The sequence below is a fragment of the Silurus meridionalis genome, chromosome 20 (assembly GCF_014805685.1).
Source record: "Silurus meridionalis isolate SWU-2019-XX chromosome 20, ASM1480568v1, whole genome shotgun sequence".
NCBI classification, from domain to species: domain Eukaryota; kingdom Metazoa; phylum Chordata; class Actinopteri; order Siluriformes; family Siluridae; genus Silurus; species Silurus meridionalis.
In genome coordinates this window covers 12,962,511-12,977,619 of record NC_060903.1, presented here as the reverse complement: position 1 = coordinate 12,977,619, position 15,109 = coordinate 12,962,511, and the positions used below count along the sequence as shown (strand labels likewise).

Here is a 15,109-nt window from a genome sequence, read left to right as displayed (position 1 = left end):
CCTCCTTTATGTAAACAATATATCTATCTACAGTATATGTATATTTACATTTGCGGCATTTAGCAGACGCCCTTGTCCAGAGCAACGTACAAAAGTGTTTTGAGTCTCTAGCAATGAATAAATCTACACTGGTATGCCAGATTACTAACTTAATATAAATATAACTTATGAATTCTACAAAGCAAACTTGGAAAGTGCTAGTTTAAGTGTTTCAGGAAGAGGTAAGTCTTCAACCGTCACTTGAAGATAGCCAGGGACTCCGCTGTATGGACATCTAGAGGAAGTTCGTTCCACCACCTTGGTGCCAGAACAGAGAAGAGCCTATCTAGAAGAGCCTAGTGTATCTATCTATATCAATCTATTTCACACCTAGGCCTTTAATGACATTATTGTATGCCTGTTAAATGGCCGCTGAGTCAGCAACTCGCAGTCTGATTTGATAAAGCAACAGGTTTAAGCAACATGGATTTTACGCTACAAGCTTTTGCAGTGCTGTTCCTGAAAGGCATATGGCTGGTACCTTTAACTCCGGCAACATGTAATGTTACGGCTGAAATCTGATTGGATAGGAACTCAAACCTAAACTAACACTCAAGTCAAGGAGCAGTGCACCTGAGAGAAAAGCAATGAAAAGAAGAGAATAGACTATTGGAAATAATTTAATACATAATTATGGACAAATATATTTTTGATAGGGTGACAGGGAGTGTCATCATTTAAATTAGTCAGCATTGTCACTCAGTCATATATCTTGGGATTTGTGCATCATCTGTGCATTTAAAAAGGATTTTTCATAGCAGAAGAGTTGATCAGAGAAGAAACAGATGTCCACAAAAACCTATAAAGGGAAATGAATGCAAAAAATAAGCTATTATGTGACAGTTTGAATATATTTTGGGTGACATAATATTTCGGTAAATATTTCTGTTAATTATTTTTATATAATGTTTATTAATTGTAACAAAAAAAGGCCAGGCATTTTCAGATTGCCTAATATTAATACTGATGGCTTCAAAAAATATCAAAAAGTATCAAAATCTCACATAAAAATATTCCATGTAAGTCTGATATTGAATTGTATGTAGCTACTCGTTTCTTAAAGTTTCTTAATTTTAGTTTACCAGGACAATTGCCTAATATTAATACTGATGGATTTAAAAAAAATATATAAAAAACCGACAGAAAAAAAAGTATGATATCGACGATACCGAAAGTAATTTGTATCGGATCGAGAAAAAATAATCGTATCACCCATCCCTATTACTGGAAGCTCGACTCCATCCTCCCTATATAGCAAGAATGTAGTGCACTACATCTCCGTTAGGGAGCCTCGCGGGATTCTGCGTGCTTACACTCCGCTTCCGGCCTGTTTTTTTCCCGGGAACTGGGTTCGGTTAGCCATTTGGAAGGGTTTGATTGGTCATCTGGAAAGCTTTGCGCGTTTCGACCCGCCTCTTCTCTTTGCCTCCCGCATCCTGCACATCGCTCCATCTGTGCACTGGCCGCGTCCCATTTGGGAAGAGTCGAGTACTGCTGGCCGTTCTCTTGGGAAGGGAGGTCGGTGTTTTTTGGGGCGGAAGAGCTCGGAAATTCCTGCGCTAGGCTCTTTGGCCGGAGGGTGGATGAGGTTGATGCTTCTCTGCTGTACCTGGAAGGACGAACGCATGGGCGAGGACGAAGGTTTGTATGCGTGCGCGTGCATGCGTTGCGCGTGTTCTCCCGGGATGGATGCGCGCCTCCGTGAGGCAGAAATAAAAGTGCGCACTTTTCCATATCAAGCTTAAAAAAAAAAAGCTTAGAGGTCGTTGGGATGCTCAGTGAAAGTCATTCAGCAAAAAGCCTTTTCCCCACTTCTTTAGCTTCAGATTAAAGTTAACAAGATATCAATGTTCTTATTATTTATTACTTTTTTTTTCCAGATTTGGGATTTGAGCGCGTGACACGCTTTTAGTACGTTAGTAACAAATAGACTGCATGTGCACAAATGCCTGTAAATTATCTTTGTATTTTTGCTGTTTGCTTTTTCATAATTTTCATTGAGCTTTTTTTCTATTTAAACTTCTCTCTGTTAAACTTTTCTCCTCTTTACAGTGTTTTTAATCTTTCAGGAGCCACAGCGAAATGAATTCTATTAGTTTCCAAAGATGTTTCCATTCTTTCTGTTTTTGTCTCCAAAACAACTTATCATACAAAATGCATTTGATTGGCCAAAACATTTTATTATATGTTTTCTTAATATTATGTGTAAGTCCCAAAATCTTTCTTTGTCGTCTACATTATCTTTCTATCTTTTTGTCTCACTGTAACTTTGTATCTGTCTACATTGTTTCTGTCTTTATACAGTATATCTTTTCTTTCTTTCTTTCTTTCTTTCTTTCTTTCTTTCTTTCTTTCTTTCTTATCTAAACACATTTTTGGGAATAAAAATAGTCAGTCTCCTGTCTACACAACAAGCTCAAATGACTCACGGCATGTTTCTATCTCTCTTTCTTGTGTTTCTCATGAGAGCTATCAGGGTGTGTCCTGTTGATTTATTTAATAAGCAAAGAGCAGCATTAAAAACAGTTATCAGAGCACCAGATAAAACAATAATTGTGTGTATGTGTGCATATTTCTGCTTTAGTAAGACATATTTTTATTGATTAGTTTTTTATATAGGCAGCAGAGTGGCACAATGGGTTGCATTGCAAGCACCGGTTTGATCCTGAGCTCAGATTACTGATATGCCTGGGTTTTCCAGTTTTCTCCTTCCTCCAACTTCCACCTCTACCACCCATCTTGTGTGTGTGTGTGTTTGTTTGTTTGGGACGTCATTTTTCAGAAAGATGAGTAGAGTTGTCCATTGATTGACCGCAGGTTATATTCAGTTTAAGAGCGCAGAGAGCAAACACTCTTATGGGAAAAGAGGATTCGACAGTAAATAAATGCTGTTTGTCACGCTTCCAGCTGGACGGATTTTCATTTCTGGATAACGATCATTTCAACACTATCTAACATGATATTTAAATATATTATTATACATTTGAGTATGCAGTAATCTATCATTAATCAAATCACATGGACATGTTTTTTCCTTCTGTATATTAAGGGTCATGAAGAGGTTCCCTGGTGGTCTAGTTGTTAGTAAGCGGCGCTCTCACCGCTGCGGCCCGGGTACGATCCCCGGTCAGGGAACCAACCCCAGCCACTCTTAGTGCCGGTCCCAAGCCTGGATAAATGGGGAGGGTTGCGTTAGGAAGGGCATCCAGCATAAAAATATGCCAAATCAAATATGCAGATGGACCGCTGTGGCGACCCCTAACGGGAGAAGCCGAAAGACACATACATACATTAAGGGTCGTGAAGATACTTTTCCTCTATGATCGTTATACTTTCAGTAACTATGTTGAATTAACAGTCAGTGAATATTGAGGGTAAAAGTTTCATTTATGTTGCTACATCTGTGTTTATATCTAATGACCAATAGTTTACCTGGTCTAGTTTGTAAACAGTGCAAAAAATTACAATAATACTTCAGAAAACTTTAATTGGTCTTGAAACAGGACTAGAAACATCCTGTCAATGTACAATTATACTTCGTATTTTCCACTAATTCATTTATTTAAAGATTTCCAACTCTGCTTTCTGGGATATTTCCAATGACTTATTTCAGTCACTTAAGGATTTTAGAAGTAATTTTCTTTGAATGTTTGTGTGTTTTAAAGAGAAATATGTATATTTATATTTTTATTTATATATTTCTATTTATGTACACCCCTGCTTTACCGCGGTTCGAATCCTGCGCCACCGGTTAATTCGCGGAATTGCGTTTGCCACATCAGCGAAACATATTTGTTTGGCTGATTTTCCACATCTCTCTCGGATAGCACGATAGACCAAAACACTTATAGGGAATTGTTTTTATGGAGTTTGATGTTGAAATAATGAAATTTATTAATAAAATTATAATTTATATTTTGTAAAAAGTTATATTGTAATACTTTATATTAATTATTTATAAGTATATTATAATAATGGCTATATCTTGGTAAATAAACATTCTTCTGGTTTGTGTTTGACAGCTAGTGGAAGATTGCCGTTGTGTGCGGGATGCAGAAAACACATATATGATGAACAGTACCTGCAGGCTCTCAACACTGACTGGCACACAATTTGTTTCAGGTTGGTTATAATATTTTGTTTTTATTGCTATATGAAAACGGAATTTTTTTGTGTGTAGCAAAGAAGCACTAAATGCATGTAGATGTAATTGCACAGTGTCCTAAATAGGGCCAGGGGTGAATTAACCACTTTATCAGGAGAAGCACATTTTGCACCTGGATTATTAGTATTTAATTTGTAGATGCATAGAGGGAACGTAGGTTCAACAACCAGTAGGTTTACAGCAAAACTGCTGGTATCAATTGCTTTAAAGGAAATATAAGCTGTAACTAGATCATGAGCCTCTTGTTCCGAATCTCACCACCTGCTGCTAGTTGACGATAGAATGGCTTTTATTAGGCGGATTAATTAGCATGCATGTAGGACAGGCAGACTTTCCACAATCAGAAACATGCACACATTTGGTACCACTGACAAAACCGAGCCAAGAAAAGTGCAGTGAAACTAAGCTATCATATAACTCTCCTGATTGACATTTGTAGTTAAGCTCTAGAGCAGGTTTTCATCAAGGATATCTCTGTACATTGCTGCATTAATCTTTCCCTCGATCCTGACTAGTCTCACAGTTTCTGCTGCTGAAAAATATCCCCACAGCATGATGCGGTCACCACCATGCTTCACTGTAGTGATTGTATTGGCTAGGTGATAAGCGGTGCCTGATTTTCTCCAGACATTACGCTTTCCATTAAGCCCAAAGAGTACAATCTTTGTTTTTTGATGGTCTGAGAGTCGTTTAGGTGCCTTTTGGCAAACTCCCGTCATGCTGTCATGTGCCTTTTACTGAGGAGTGGCTTTCGTCTGGCAACTCTACCATACAGGCCTGATGGTGGAATGCTGCAGAGATGGTTGTTCTTCTGGAAGGTTCTCCTCTCTCCACAAGAAATGCTGGAGCTCTTTCAGAGTGACCATCGGGTTCTTGATCACCTGCCTGTTCAGTTTTGTCTGGCGGCCCGCTCTAGGAAGAGTCCTGGTGCTTCCTAACTTATATCATTTACAGATGATTGAGGCCACTCTGTACATTGGGACCTTCAATACTGCAGAAATCTTTCTGTACACTTCCCCAGATCTGTGCCTTAATACAATCCTGTATCAGTGGTCTACAGATAATTCCTTGGACATGGCTTGGTTTGTGCTCTAGCATGCACTGTTAACTGTGGGACCTTATATAGACAGGTGTGTGCCTTTTCACATCTTCAAATTATCCATGGGATGCCATCTCTCCATGTTTGTTCTGTAACGATCTGGCAGCTGTTTTTACATTCTTGTCTTGTCAGTGCTTTTTTTTGCCAGCAGCTCATTAAAAGCATGTTAAGTCAGATGGTTTTTCTGTTTGAAGACTGCACAATGCCTGCTTGTGTAACTTCTCACTAACTATCCTTTTATAGTTATAGAGTGTGGATGATCTAGTTTTATTGCATTTATAACAAATACAGTATCTCCCAAAAGTGAGTACACCCCTCACATTTCAGCACCCATTTTAGTATATCTTCTAAGGGACAATACTATTAAAATGAAACTTAGATATATTTTAGAGTAATCAATGTGCAGCTTGTACATCAGTATAGATTTACTGTCTCCTGAAAATAACTCAACATACAGCAATTTCTGTCAAAATAGCTGGCAACAAAAGTGAGTACAATAAGAATATTACTATAGAGTATTACTATAAAAACTGAGTTACAGTACAGTGGCCAGGGTCATACAGAGGTTTTCTAAGACAGGTTCCACTCGGAACAGACCTCGCAGGGGTCGATCAAAGAAGTCAAGTCCTCGTGCTATGCGTCAGGTGAAGAAGCTGTTTCAAAAACAGACGCATGAGAGCTGCCAGCATTGCTTTAGAGGTTACAGAAGCGGAAGGTCTGCTTGTCAGTGCTCAGAAAAACACCACACACAGCAACAAGTAAATTTGCATGGTCGTAGTCCCAGAAAGAAGCCTCTTCTAAAGCTGGTTTACAAGAAAGCCTGCAACAAGTTTGCTTAAGACTGGAACCATGTCCTATGGTCTGATGAGACTAAGATGAACTTGTTTGACTCAGATGGTGTCCAGCATGTTTGGCGACATCCTGGTGAGGAGTATTAAGAAAATTGTGTCTTGCAACAGTCTAGCATGGTGGTGGTAGCATCATGGTCTGAAGCTGCATAAGTGCTGCTGGTACTGGGGAGCTGTGGTACATTAAGGGAAACATGAATTACAGTTTGCCCTGTGACATTCTGAAGCAGAACATGATGCCCTCCCCTCAGAAACTAAGCCGAACGGCAGTTTACCAACATAATAACGACCCCAAACACACAAAATTGATGCTCACACAAAATATTAACACTATGGACACAGTTTTGACATGTTCACTTAGGGTGTACTCACTTTTGTTGCCAGTTATCTAGACAATAATGGCTGTATGCCGAGTTATTTTTAGATGACAGTAAATCTATACTGATATACAAGCTCCACACTGATACTCTGAAATATATCCAATAGTATTGTCCCTTGAAAACATATAATAAAATGGTTGCTGAAATGTGAGGGGTGTACAATTTTTTATGAGATACTGTTAGATGTTGCTTTAGCTTTTAAATGTAAATCATTACATTCACTCAAGCATATTAACATATTTTTCACTATATATTATATGTATTTTATATGAATGATGAAAACCTGTTGTAGGAGTTAATTTTTAAAAAGCTGAAATAGTTAGTGTTTAATATGATTTAATCAATTGATAGGAATGATGTGTAAGCAATCTAAAAAAAATTAAGGCTGAATCTCGGCTTCAGATTCTTCGTTAAGTTTAAAAAATAAAAGTATTAACACAATTAATGTACTTAAAATATGAAATAAATTTTGTAAGAAAGATTCACAAAAGTAAAAAAAGTTTGTTTTAAGCAGTGTTGGGCAATAAAGCGTTACTGTAACGCAGTTACTTTTTACAGTAACTAATACTGTAACGCATAACTTTTTAAATAAAGTAACTCCGTTACCGTATGGTGCGTTGTCCGTTACTTTTATAAAATTAATTAATTTCGGCTTAAGTGTAGCTTACAGTCTGACCTGTTTACAGCAGCAACGCATTGTAGGATTGGTGGATGAACCACTGTAAACACGAAGAAGACGCACTGTGGGCATGTTTCTGTTTATTATAGTATGTGCGGCAGTAATGGTGAGTTGAGGCGAGAGCAAGACGAGTTTCTTAAAGTGGAAATATGCTCATTATTTCACTTTAGTTGAGCATAAAGACAAAAACATTTTAGTCAAATGTAAGCTGTGTCTTTCTGGTTCGAAGGTTGTATCTACTGCGATAAACAGCAACTCCAATCTGTCAAAGCTCCTCCAGGAACTCCATGCTAGAAGCTAGAAGCTAACCCGGTGTTATGTTGTACATCGTTGATAGTTTTCATACTTAAGCTGTGAAAGGAAAATTTTAAGAGCTCAACACAACAGTTTTTATGATGCAGAAGCCACTTTAGTTTTTGATTGTGAATATATTATCCAGCTTGTTTTGTTATTTATTTCAGAAATCCTTGTGATATATTCAGTTTGTGCTGGTCTGACTTTAATAAAATAGTGTTTAAAAATTACTTTGTGTTTAAGTCAGTTTTGTGTTTATATAGACCATAACGCATAAAAGGGCGTTAATGGGAACATTAAAGAAGGTTCTTTAAAAAAGTAACTAAAAAGTTACTTTTAACAGTAACGCATTACTTTTTGGTGTAAGTAATCAACAAAGTAATTGAGTTACTTTTTAAATGAAGTAACCAGTAACTGTAACTAGTTACTATTTCTTAGTAACTAGCACAACACTGGTTTTAGGTCACAGACAGATTTTTGGAACAGATGTAAATTAGTTCCTCTCTTCAACAAGTTTTGTTGTTAGCTAGCATGATAATATGACAATAAAAACTAGTGCAAATCCATCAGCTATATTTTTCATTTCCAACATGTTAGCTAAATAAAAATATTTAGATACTAATAACTAGTTAATGTTTGTGAGATTAGGAATTAGCTAAGCGAAAAAATAATGACAGCTGTATTTACCAAATGCTAGGATGACAATAACTGAAGATACATGCAAACAGAATATGAATCGCTAGCTAATATTTTTAGTAACTAGGAATTGGCTAAAGCTAAAAAAAAACTTAGTAGCTGTATTTCCAAACTCTCAAATCTAGCATGATACCTCTGGATAAAACAAAATAGAAAACTACTAAAAACTTAAACAAAAATAAAAAATAAAAAAATAAAACAGCTTTATTCTTCACCTCTTAAGTTAGCTAGCATAACTGAAGAGCAATACTAACAGAATGCTAATAGCTTGACTTGAAACACTTGAAAGATTAGAACAGCTTTATTCCTCATGTCATAAATGTTAGTTATCATGAGAATAACAAGAATGATAATGTATAGCACAGTAAAAAATACTTTAATAAATGCAAAGTGTATGTAGCTGCAGATTCTTATAATAATCTTGGTCTAATTTTTAATTTTACATGTTTTAAACCAGTTTAACTCCTAATACTGTCTAATGCTAGAGTCATGTTATGACATTTAGAGAGAATATAGAGATTTCTAAGGTTTAAATTATATTGTAAGAAAAATATGATCTGTGCTGACAGCTTGTGATTTTTTTCATGAGCAGAAGTTCAGAATGTATGTATGATTTGATTGACATGTATAAAACCAGTCTCAAATATGACTAATTTCACAAGTTGTTATTAAGTATGGGAGTCCTCGAAGCAAGGATTTTGTGTGTGTGTGTGTGTGTGTGTGTGTGTGTGTATACAGCAGTGGTGGGCGGTCAGGGCCAGCAAAGCCTTCTCTGCTGGCCTAAACATTATCAGAAGCACTGACCTAAATTTGCAACCTAAAAATATTTGTTTCATGAAATTGTATACATTTATTTCCAGCAGTTTATTCTCTTCATTTCGTAGCGTTTCTCTTGGCTGCACTGCTTCTAGTACATGTATGTGGATGTTAGATTTTTTTGTCCAATCAGATTTCAGCCTTTTTACCGTTAGTTAAATGGTATTCACCCTCCATATGCGAAATGCCTCTCTCTGTAATATCACACGTTGTTATTGTCATGCTAGGATCAAGAGTCGGAAACCAGAATACGAATAGGATGTTTAACAAACAGAAGCCTGTACCGGAAAACAGGTAGATTCCGAAGCACAGGTAGTCCAGGGATGATCGCCAGAATGAACCGTAGATCGGACGGTGAGTGAGGGAGAACGGGGGCCTTATAAAGGGAGGGTGTAGATTGGAGACAGGTGAAGGTGATTAGTATGAAGGCGAGGCGCTGCGAGTGTGCTGAGTGCTGAGGGGAGGCGTGGCCGGTGGTTCCCTGACAGTTATATTGCGTTTTTTAATTTTATTGATGGTTTCTAGAATTGCGACGTGATAGTGGTGGATTAAGTCGGGTAAGTCCCCACTGAAGGCCCAGATACGAAATGCACGGCCCGCCACTGGTGTACAGTATGTGTGTGTGTGTGTGTGTGTGTGTGTGTGTGTGTGTGTGTGTGTGTAAAGATTTGTGCCAACATTGTTGGTACCTGAAGCCTAGCCTGGTCTGTTGGTCAAGGTCTATATTGCTGTTAGGAACTGTTTTATCAGGAAAATCATAAGTAGCTCCATGTTTGCTGATTTAAAAAATAATATAATGTGCATATTATTTTGCATGTTTGTGAATTGTTGCATCAGCCTTTCGTCCTAATCAACATTACTTTTACTCATAATACTCAGCGTTACAGTGCTCACAAACAGAAAGGTGCTTTATACTTCTCACGTACTTTACAGCACAGTGAAATTTTTCTATTTACAGTAAATGCTATCATTTGACTGCATAATTTCACTTCACTGCTCATTTAAATAGTGAGGGTTTTCTGGTGTGGTGTGAAATCTGGAAATGTGGCAATAGGAAATGACAGCACAATGAGCAGCACTGCCATTTTATGTAAAGAATCAAGCAAAAAGGGGAAAAAAAATGTAGACGAACTATTTAGTAAAATAGTAAAGGGGTGGAGTCCGCTGCAAGTTCTAACAGAAAAAAAAGGAAACTTAATGCCGCATAATTCGAATGCTTATACTGTTAAAGTGTTTTCATAAAACGTCATTCTGTAAGAAGCATAAAATTCTATATGATTTACTGAAAACCCTCATATGGTATTTTACAAGATCTTACTGAAATTGTTTTGTCCTAGTCCATTCACATTTCACTGACACATACACACATGGAGCATTGAAAGCAGAGCATTTATTAGGTGCATGTGTTAACTTTCAATCCTCATGGGAAGTTTTGTCACTGTCTCATTATTTTAGAGTCTGGATGACCTTGGCATGTTTGTATAGTTCAGCTGTCAGTCTGCCAGTCGGAAGTGGAGGAGCAGGAATGTCTAGCACCTCAGAGAAGCAGAACGAACATGATATTATATCATTAAAGGAATGTAACCACTGACATTGCTCATTCCTCTATAGGGCAATCTGCGTAACATCCACTTCCTCTTCGTACATCTGACAATTAACACAAACGAGAACTGGTTGCTCTTGAGCATGGTGCAGCAATTTCTACATTTTAGGATTTTTGCTAGCTTGTTATTGACCTTATAATTGTCAGATCACAAGGAGGACGAGAGCTGTAATGTAGCACCAATGTCACGTGCATGTACATACACGCTTACAAACACCTGACCAAATGAGGAAGCCTAGCTTCCTGCTGCGTTCTGCTGAGCTCTGTGGGCTAGTCCACCTTCCCTACTGATTGTGTTAATGAGACATGTGCATTTGAGATGATCTGTGCTTTTTTAAGCTCCAGTGTTTCTTTGTTCCTCTTGTTTTTGACCATTAAAGCACCCACTACATTCAGTTCATATTATGTAAAATATCACAGATCCTTTTTTTTTTGTGTTAAAACAATGACAAAGCATCCTCATTTATAATATGAAGAAACAGCTCTCATCTATGGGTTAAAATTAACCCTCAGTTTTTTTATATATGACATTTTTGCATCAGAAGAAAGATATTTTCAGAATATTTATGTGGTGAACTTAAACTTTGCTCGGGTGATTTTTTTCCCCCTTGTACTTGCCTACTCCCACATTGTTCTGAAAGGTTAAAACCCATTTGGTTTTTCTTAGTTCTATTGAATAAAACAAGGTTCCCAGAAGTCATTCATTTTCCACGGATTTCCCGGAAAGTCAAGCATCTGCAGTTGGAGGTGTGACAATTGACAACTTAAAATGTTTTATGAAATTGTATTTATTTCTCCCAAACAGTTTATTCTCTTTATTTCGTAGCGTTTCTCTTGGCTGCACTGCTTCTAGTACGTGTATGTGGATGTTAGATTTTTTTGTCCAATCCGATTTCAGCCTTTTTACCGTTAGTTAAATGGTATTCACCCTCCATATGCGAAATGCCTCCCTCTCTGTTATATCACACGTTGTTATTGTCATGCTAGGATCAAAAGTCAGAAAACCAGAATACGAATAGGATGTTTAACAAACAGAAGCTAAGAAGCAGCATTTTCCACGGATTTCCCGGAAAGTCAAGCATCTGCAGTTGGAGGTGTGACAATTGACAACTTAAAACGGGCAGTGTTAGCAACATTACAAAGTACTAAAGAAGTTAAGCAATGTATCTAATGAAAATAATGGTGGTGGTATTTTATTTCTTATTCCTCTGGGAAACATGTTTTTGGTTCCATATATTTGTTCATTCTCACAGCTCCTGAACTTGTCACTGAGACTTGCTATGCCGCTACAGGCTTGATATGTTTGATCTACCCAAACTAGAACAGCACCAGCACAGTCTGACACTACTGGATGGTGATGCATATGCTTTTATCCATTTTCTCTCCACTGTTATCTTGTGTTAATACATTTTATTTGCGGTCAAATTCTTTTTTTTTTCTCTGAATTCGTAAAGCATCTGAAGTTAAAAGGCAACTGCTTGTAGCCAGGTACTCGGTTTTATCCAATAAAATAAATCTGCCCAAATGCAATTTAAAGAAAAGTAAAAAATAAAATAAAAAAATGCTGGAGTTGTGAATGTAGGGTTTCTCATTTCAGAAAATGTTCCTAGTAAAATCCACCAAACCGTTGGAAAACTTTGGGATGGTTCTTTGTTACTTATACAATAAAGCAACAGGAATAATTTTAATTAGGAAAAAGTGACCACGATTTCAAAAGGAGTGGGCAGGATTGGTCTCTGGGATTAGAGAGGGTATGCTGTTAATCTTTAGGAGTAGATGGGATTGGGCAAAGTTGGGCAAAGGGAGTTGACAGGACTGGTCAGGGTGTCTCAGGAAATGGGTGGAATTGGTCAGAATATTTTAGGGAGGTATACAGTGTTGGTTGCACTTGTTCTGGGAATAGTCACAATATGTCAGACATCCTAAGCCAGGTGCACATTATGCAATTTTGACCACAATCTGGTCATCTGAGACAGTTTATAAAAAAGATTGCTCTAATCCTAAATTAAAATGTATAGTCCCCCTAATGTCAGAGGATTTCAGATTCTTTTCTGCAGTGAGACTTCTCCCAAAAGGAGCGGCGAACATGATGACGCACTTCAAACCACCTCAGGGAAAATGTCGGTATGAGTCAGGTGGACAGTACAGCAAAAAAATAAACTGTTATTAACAAAATTAAGGCTACAGATTTTGTTACTTTTGTTTGCTGCCATCTACTGTACTATTAGCGAGAGAACGCGTATCTGAACGTATCACAGATTGATGACGTAAACCTTCGAACAATTATTTTTCTTGTGTGTGTCAGACTGTAGTACACATTATGAGAACTGAGATACTACAGTGTGACATGGGGATCAGATTTGTACAGTCTGACAAGCAACATTCTCAAAAGGACTATTAATGTCTTTTTAAACTGACTATTAAAGCTTAATGGAGTGGATGGGATTGGTCAAACTTTCTCAGCGAGTATATGGATTTGGGCAAAAAATGTTTAGGAGTACACAGGATTGATCAGACCTTCCCTCTGAGTAGACAAGATCTGTCTGATTGGGATTAAAGCAGGAGTCAGAAATCTAAGATAACTAAAAATGAGAATTAAAAATAACACTCTTTGTTCTTGATCATCTGTATGTGATTGGAACATAGAAAATACTGTTGCGACTAAATTATTTATGGAGTAATTGATGACAGCTCTGACGTCCCACAACACACTCATACATTTAGGTTTGTGTATTAATAAAATTATGTGGTGTTAGTTAACTGCTGCACCGTCTCATCCTTTGCAAACCTGTGTGATTATGATTAGCTGAAAGGATTCTGCTTCATGTCATATGCTGTTTTGCCCATAGCAGAATTTTGATGGAATTATATCTTCAGGGTCTGATTCAATATCTGTTGTACACAGATATTGTGTAGGGGGAATATAGACCAAAACAGCTTGGTTTATTTGCAGGACCGATTGGCATCCCTAGGGTGGAAAAACAACAGTTAATGGAGAATGTGCCTGGGGCTTTAAATTCATGGGAAAGTAACACTAAGTAACCAAAGTAGTCTGTTCCAAATAAAGAAGGGTTTTTTGAGTATCTACACAGTAAAGACCCCCAGTGTTATGTAAAGAATGCTTGCTATCATGCCTCAGTACTGCTTAGTCCCACATGTATTTTGGTTAACCTATTTAATTAATTCCTTATTTTCTCTGACAAACTATGATTGTGCCTGTGGTCTTATTTCTAATTAGGTGTACTAGTTTGTGTTTATTACGGCCTTTGGGACAGAACACATGAATTCACATCAATGCACACGGTTGAGCAATGTGGGCAAAACATAACCTACTGTACATTGTTATTCTTTAAATAGCTTTCAATATTGTTGTCTGCCACAGAAGGCAGAAAACAGCGTTTCAACATTGCAATATATTGTATATATTGTATATTGTATAAACGTACCCTACAATACATCTGACTGATTTTCTCAGTGTGACTCTCTAATGGCTTTAAAAGTACAATAAAATGTGTAATTATACAGCTACACTGTTGACTATAGTAAGTGGTTTTAGACATAACGTAGCTCATGACTTGTAGTACTTTCCTTTATATACATATACAAATAACTTTAAAAGAGCATTTCTGTCCCTTACATACTGTGTAAGTGTTTCACAAGGCTTGCGACATTTCGGCACTTTGTGAACCTTTGCTGTTAGTTCAGACCTTAAAGTGAGTTTGCAGAAACATTCTAACTTTTCAAATAAAGTGTTTTGTCTGGGTATTTTTTTTTTCTTTTTTTGACTGGTTTTGTTGTCAGTGTCAGGAAGAAAGGCAGCAACTGCCGTACCTCATTTTCTCTTTTTTTAGATAGGAGCAAATTGGTTTTTAATGCTCCAAATATATAAATATTACATTTACATTTATAAATATGTAACCTTATGTACCAACCTTTAAACGATGAAGTTTTTTTTACTGATGCCCACTTTAAAGACTGTGTTTTGTTTTTTTGTTGTCCCACAAATTTTATGTACATTTGTGGTATAATATAAATATGATAAGTTACAGAAACTGAAAGAATAAAAGTCTATTTTGGAAAGCTATTTTGGTAATAAAGAAAACACTGTTTACTTACGTTTGTTAACAGTTGAACAATTTTATTATCAAGGTTGTCATGTCTCTAGAGTCTATCCTGTGAACAGTGACATTGCAGTTCTTCACAGGGCAACTTGCACACACACGTTCACAAACCCCTTCACGCCTAGGGTCAATCTGCCTACTGGCATGTTTATGGGAGGTGGAAGGAAACTGGAGCTCCTGCAGGAAACTCGTACAGGAAAAACATGTGAAGCACCTGGTATTAACACGTGTACTTGGTAATCCGATTGTAAATGGGATGGCAGTGATCCATTCACTTGAACTGAATTCAGAAGGGGTTAGACATGGCAAAAAATCACCAGTTGAGCGACTGCGTTGTTGCAATTGGCAGGAAATTATTTTATCATTAAG

At 37.1% G+C, this 15,109-nt stretch overlaps 1 protein-coding gene and 1 long non-coding RNA gene across 2 annotated transcripts in view; one reads left to right on the top strand and one right to left on the bottom strand.

Annotated features, from left to right (window-relative positions):
* Positions 1 to 643: 643 nt before the first annotated feature.
* LOC124403262 lies at positions 644 to 1,481 on the bottom strand. Its single transcript, XR_006928868.1, has 2 exons — positions 1,353 to 1,481; positions 644 to 838 (listed from the first exon to the last, which is right to left on the bottom strand). It is a non-coding gene; the product is annotated as an uncharacterized LOC124403262 (long non-coding RNA).
* The window catches only part of limk1a (LIM domain kinase 1a), a 57,609-nt gene continuing 43,946 nt past the window's right edge, over positions 1,447 to 15,109 (top strand). The window contains exons 1-2 of the mRNA XM_046876920.1: positions 1,447 to 1,680; positions 4,062 to 4,161. Of these exons, the coding sequence (XP_046732876.1) occupies positions 1,623 to 1,680; positions 4,062 to 4,161 (158 nt within the window). The 5' untranslated portion in view covers positions 1,447 to 1,622. The remainder of the gene's footprint in view (positions 1,681 to 4,061; positions 4,162 to 15,109) is intronic.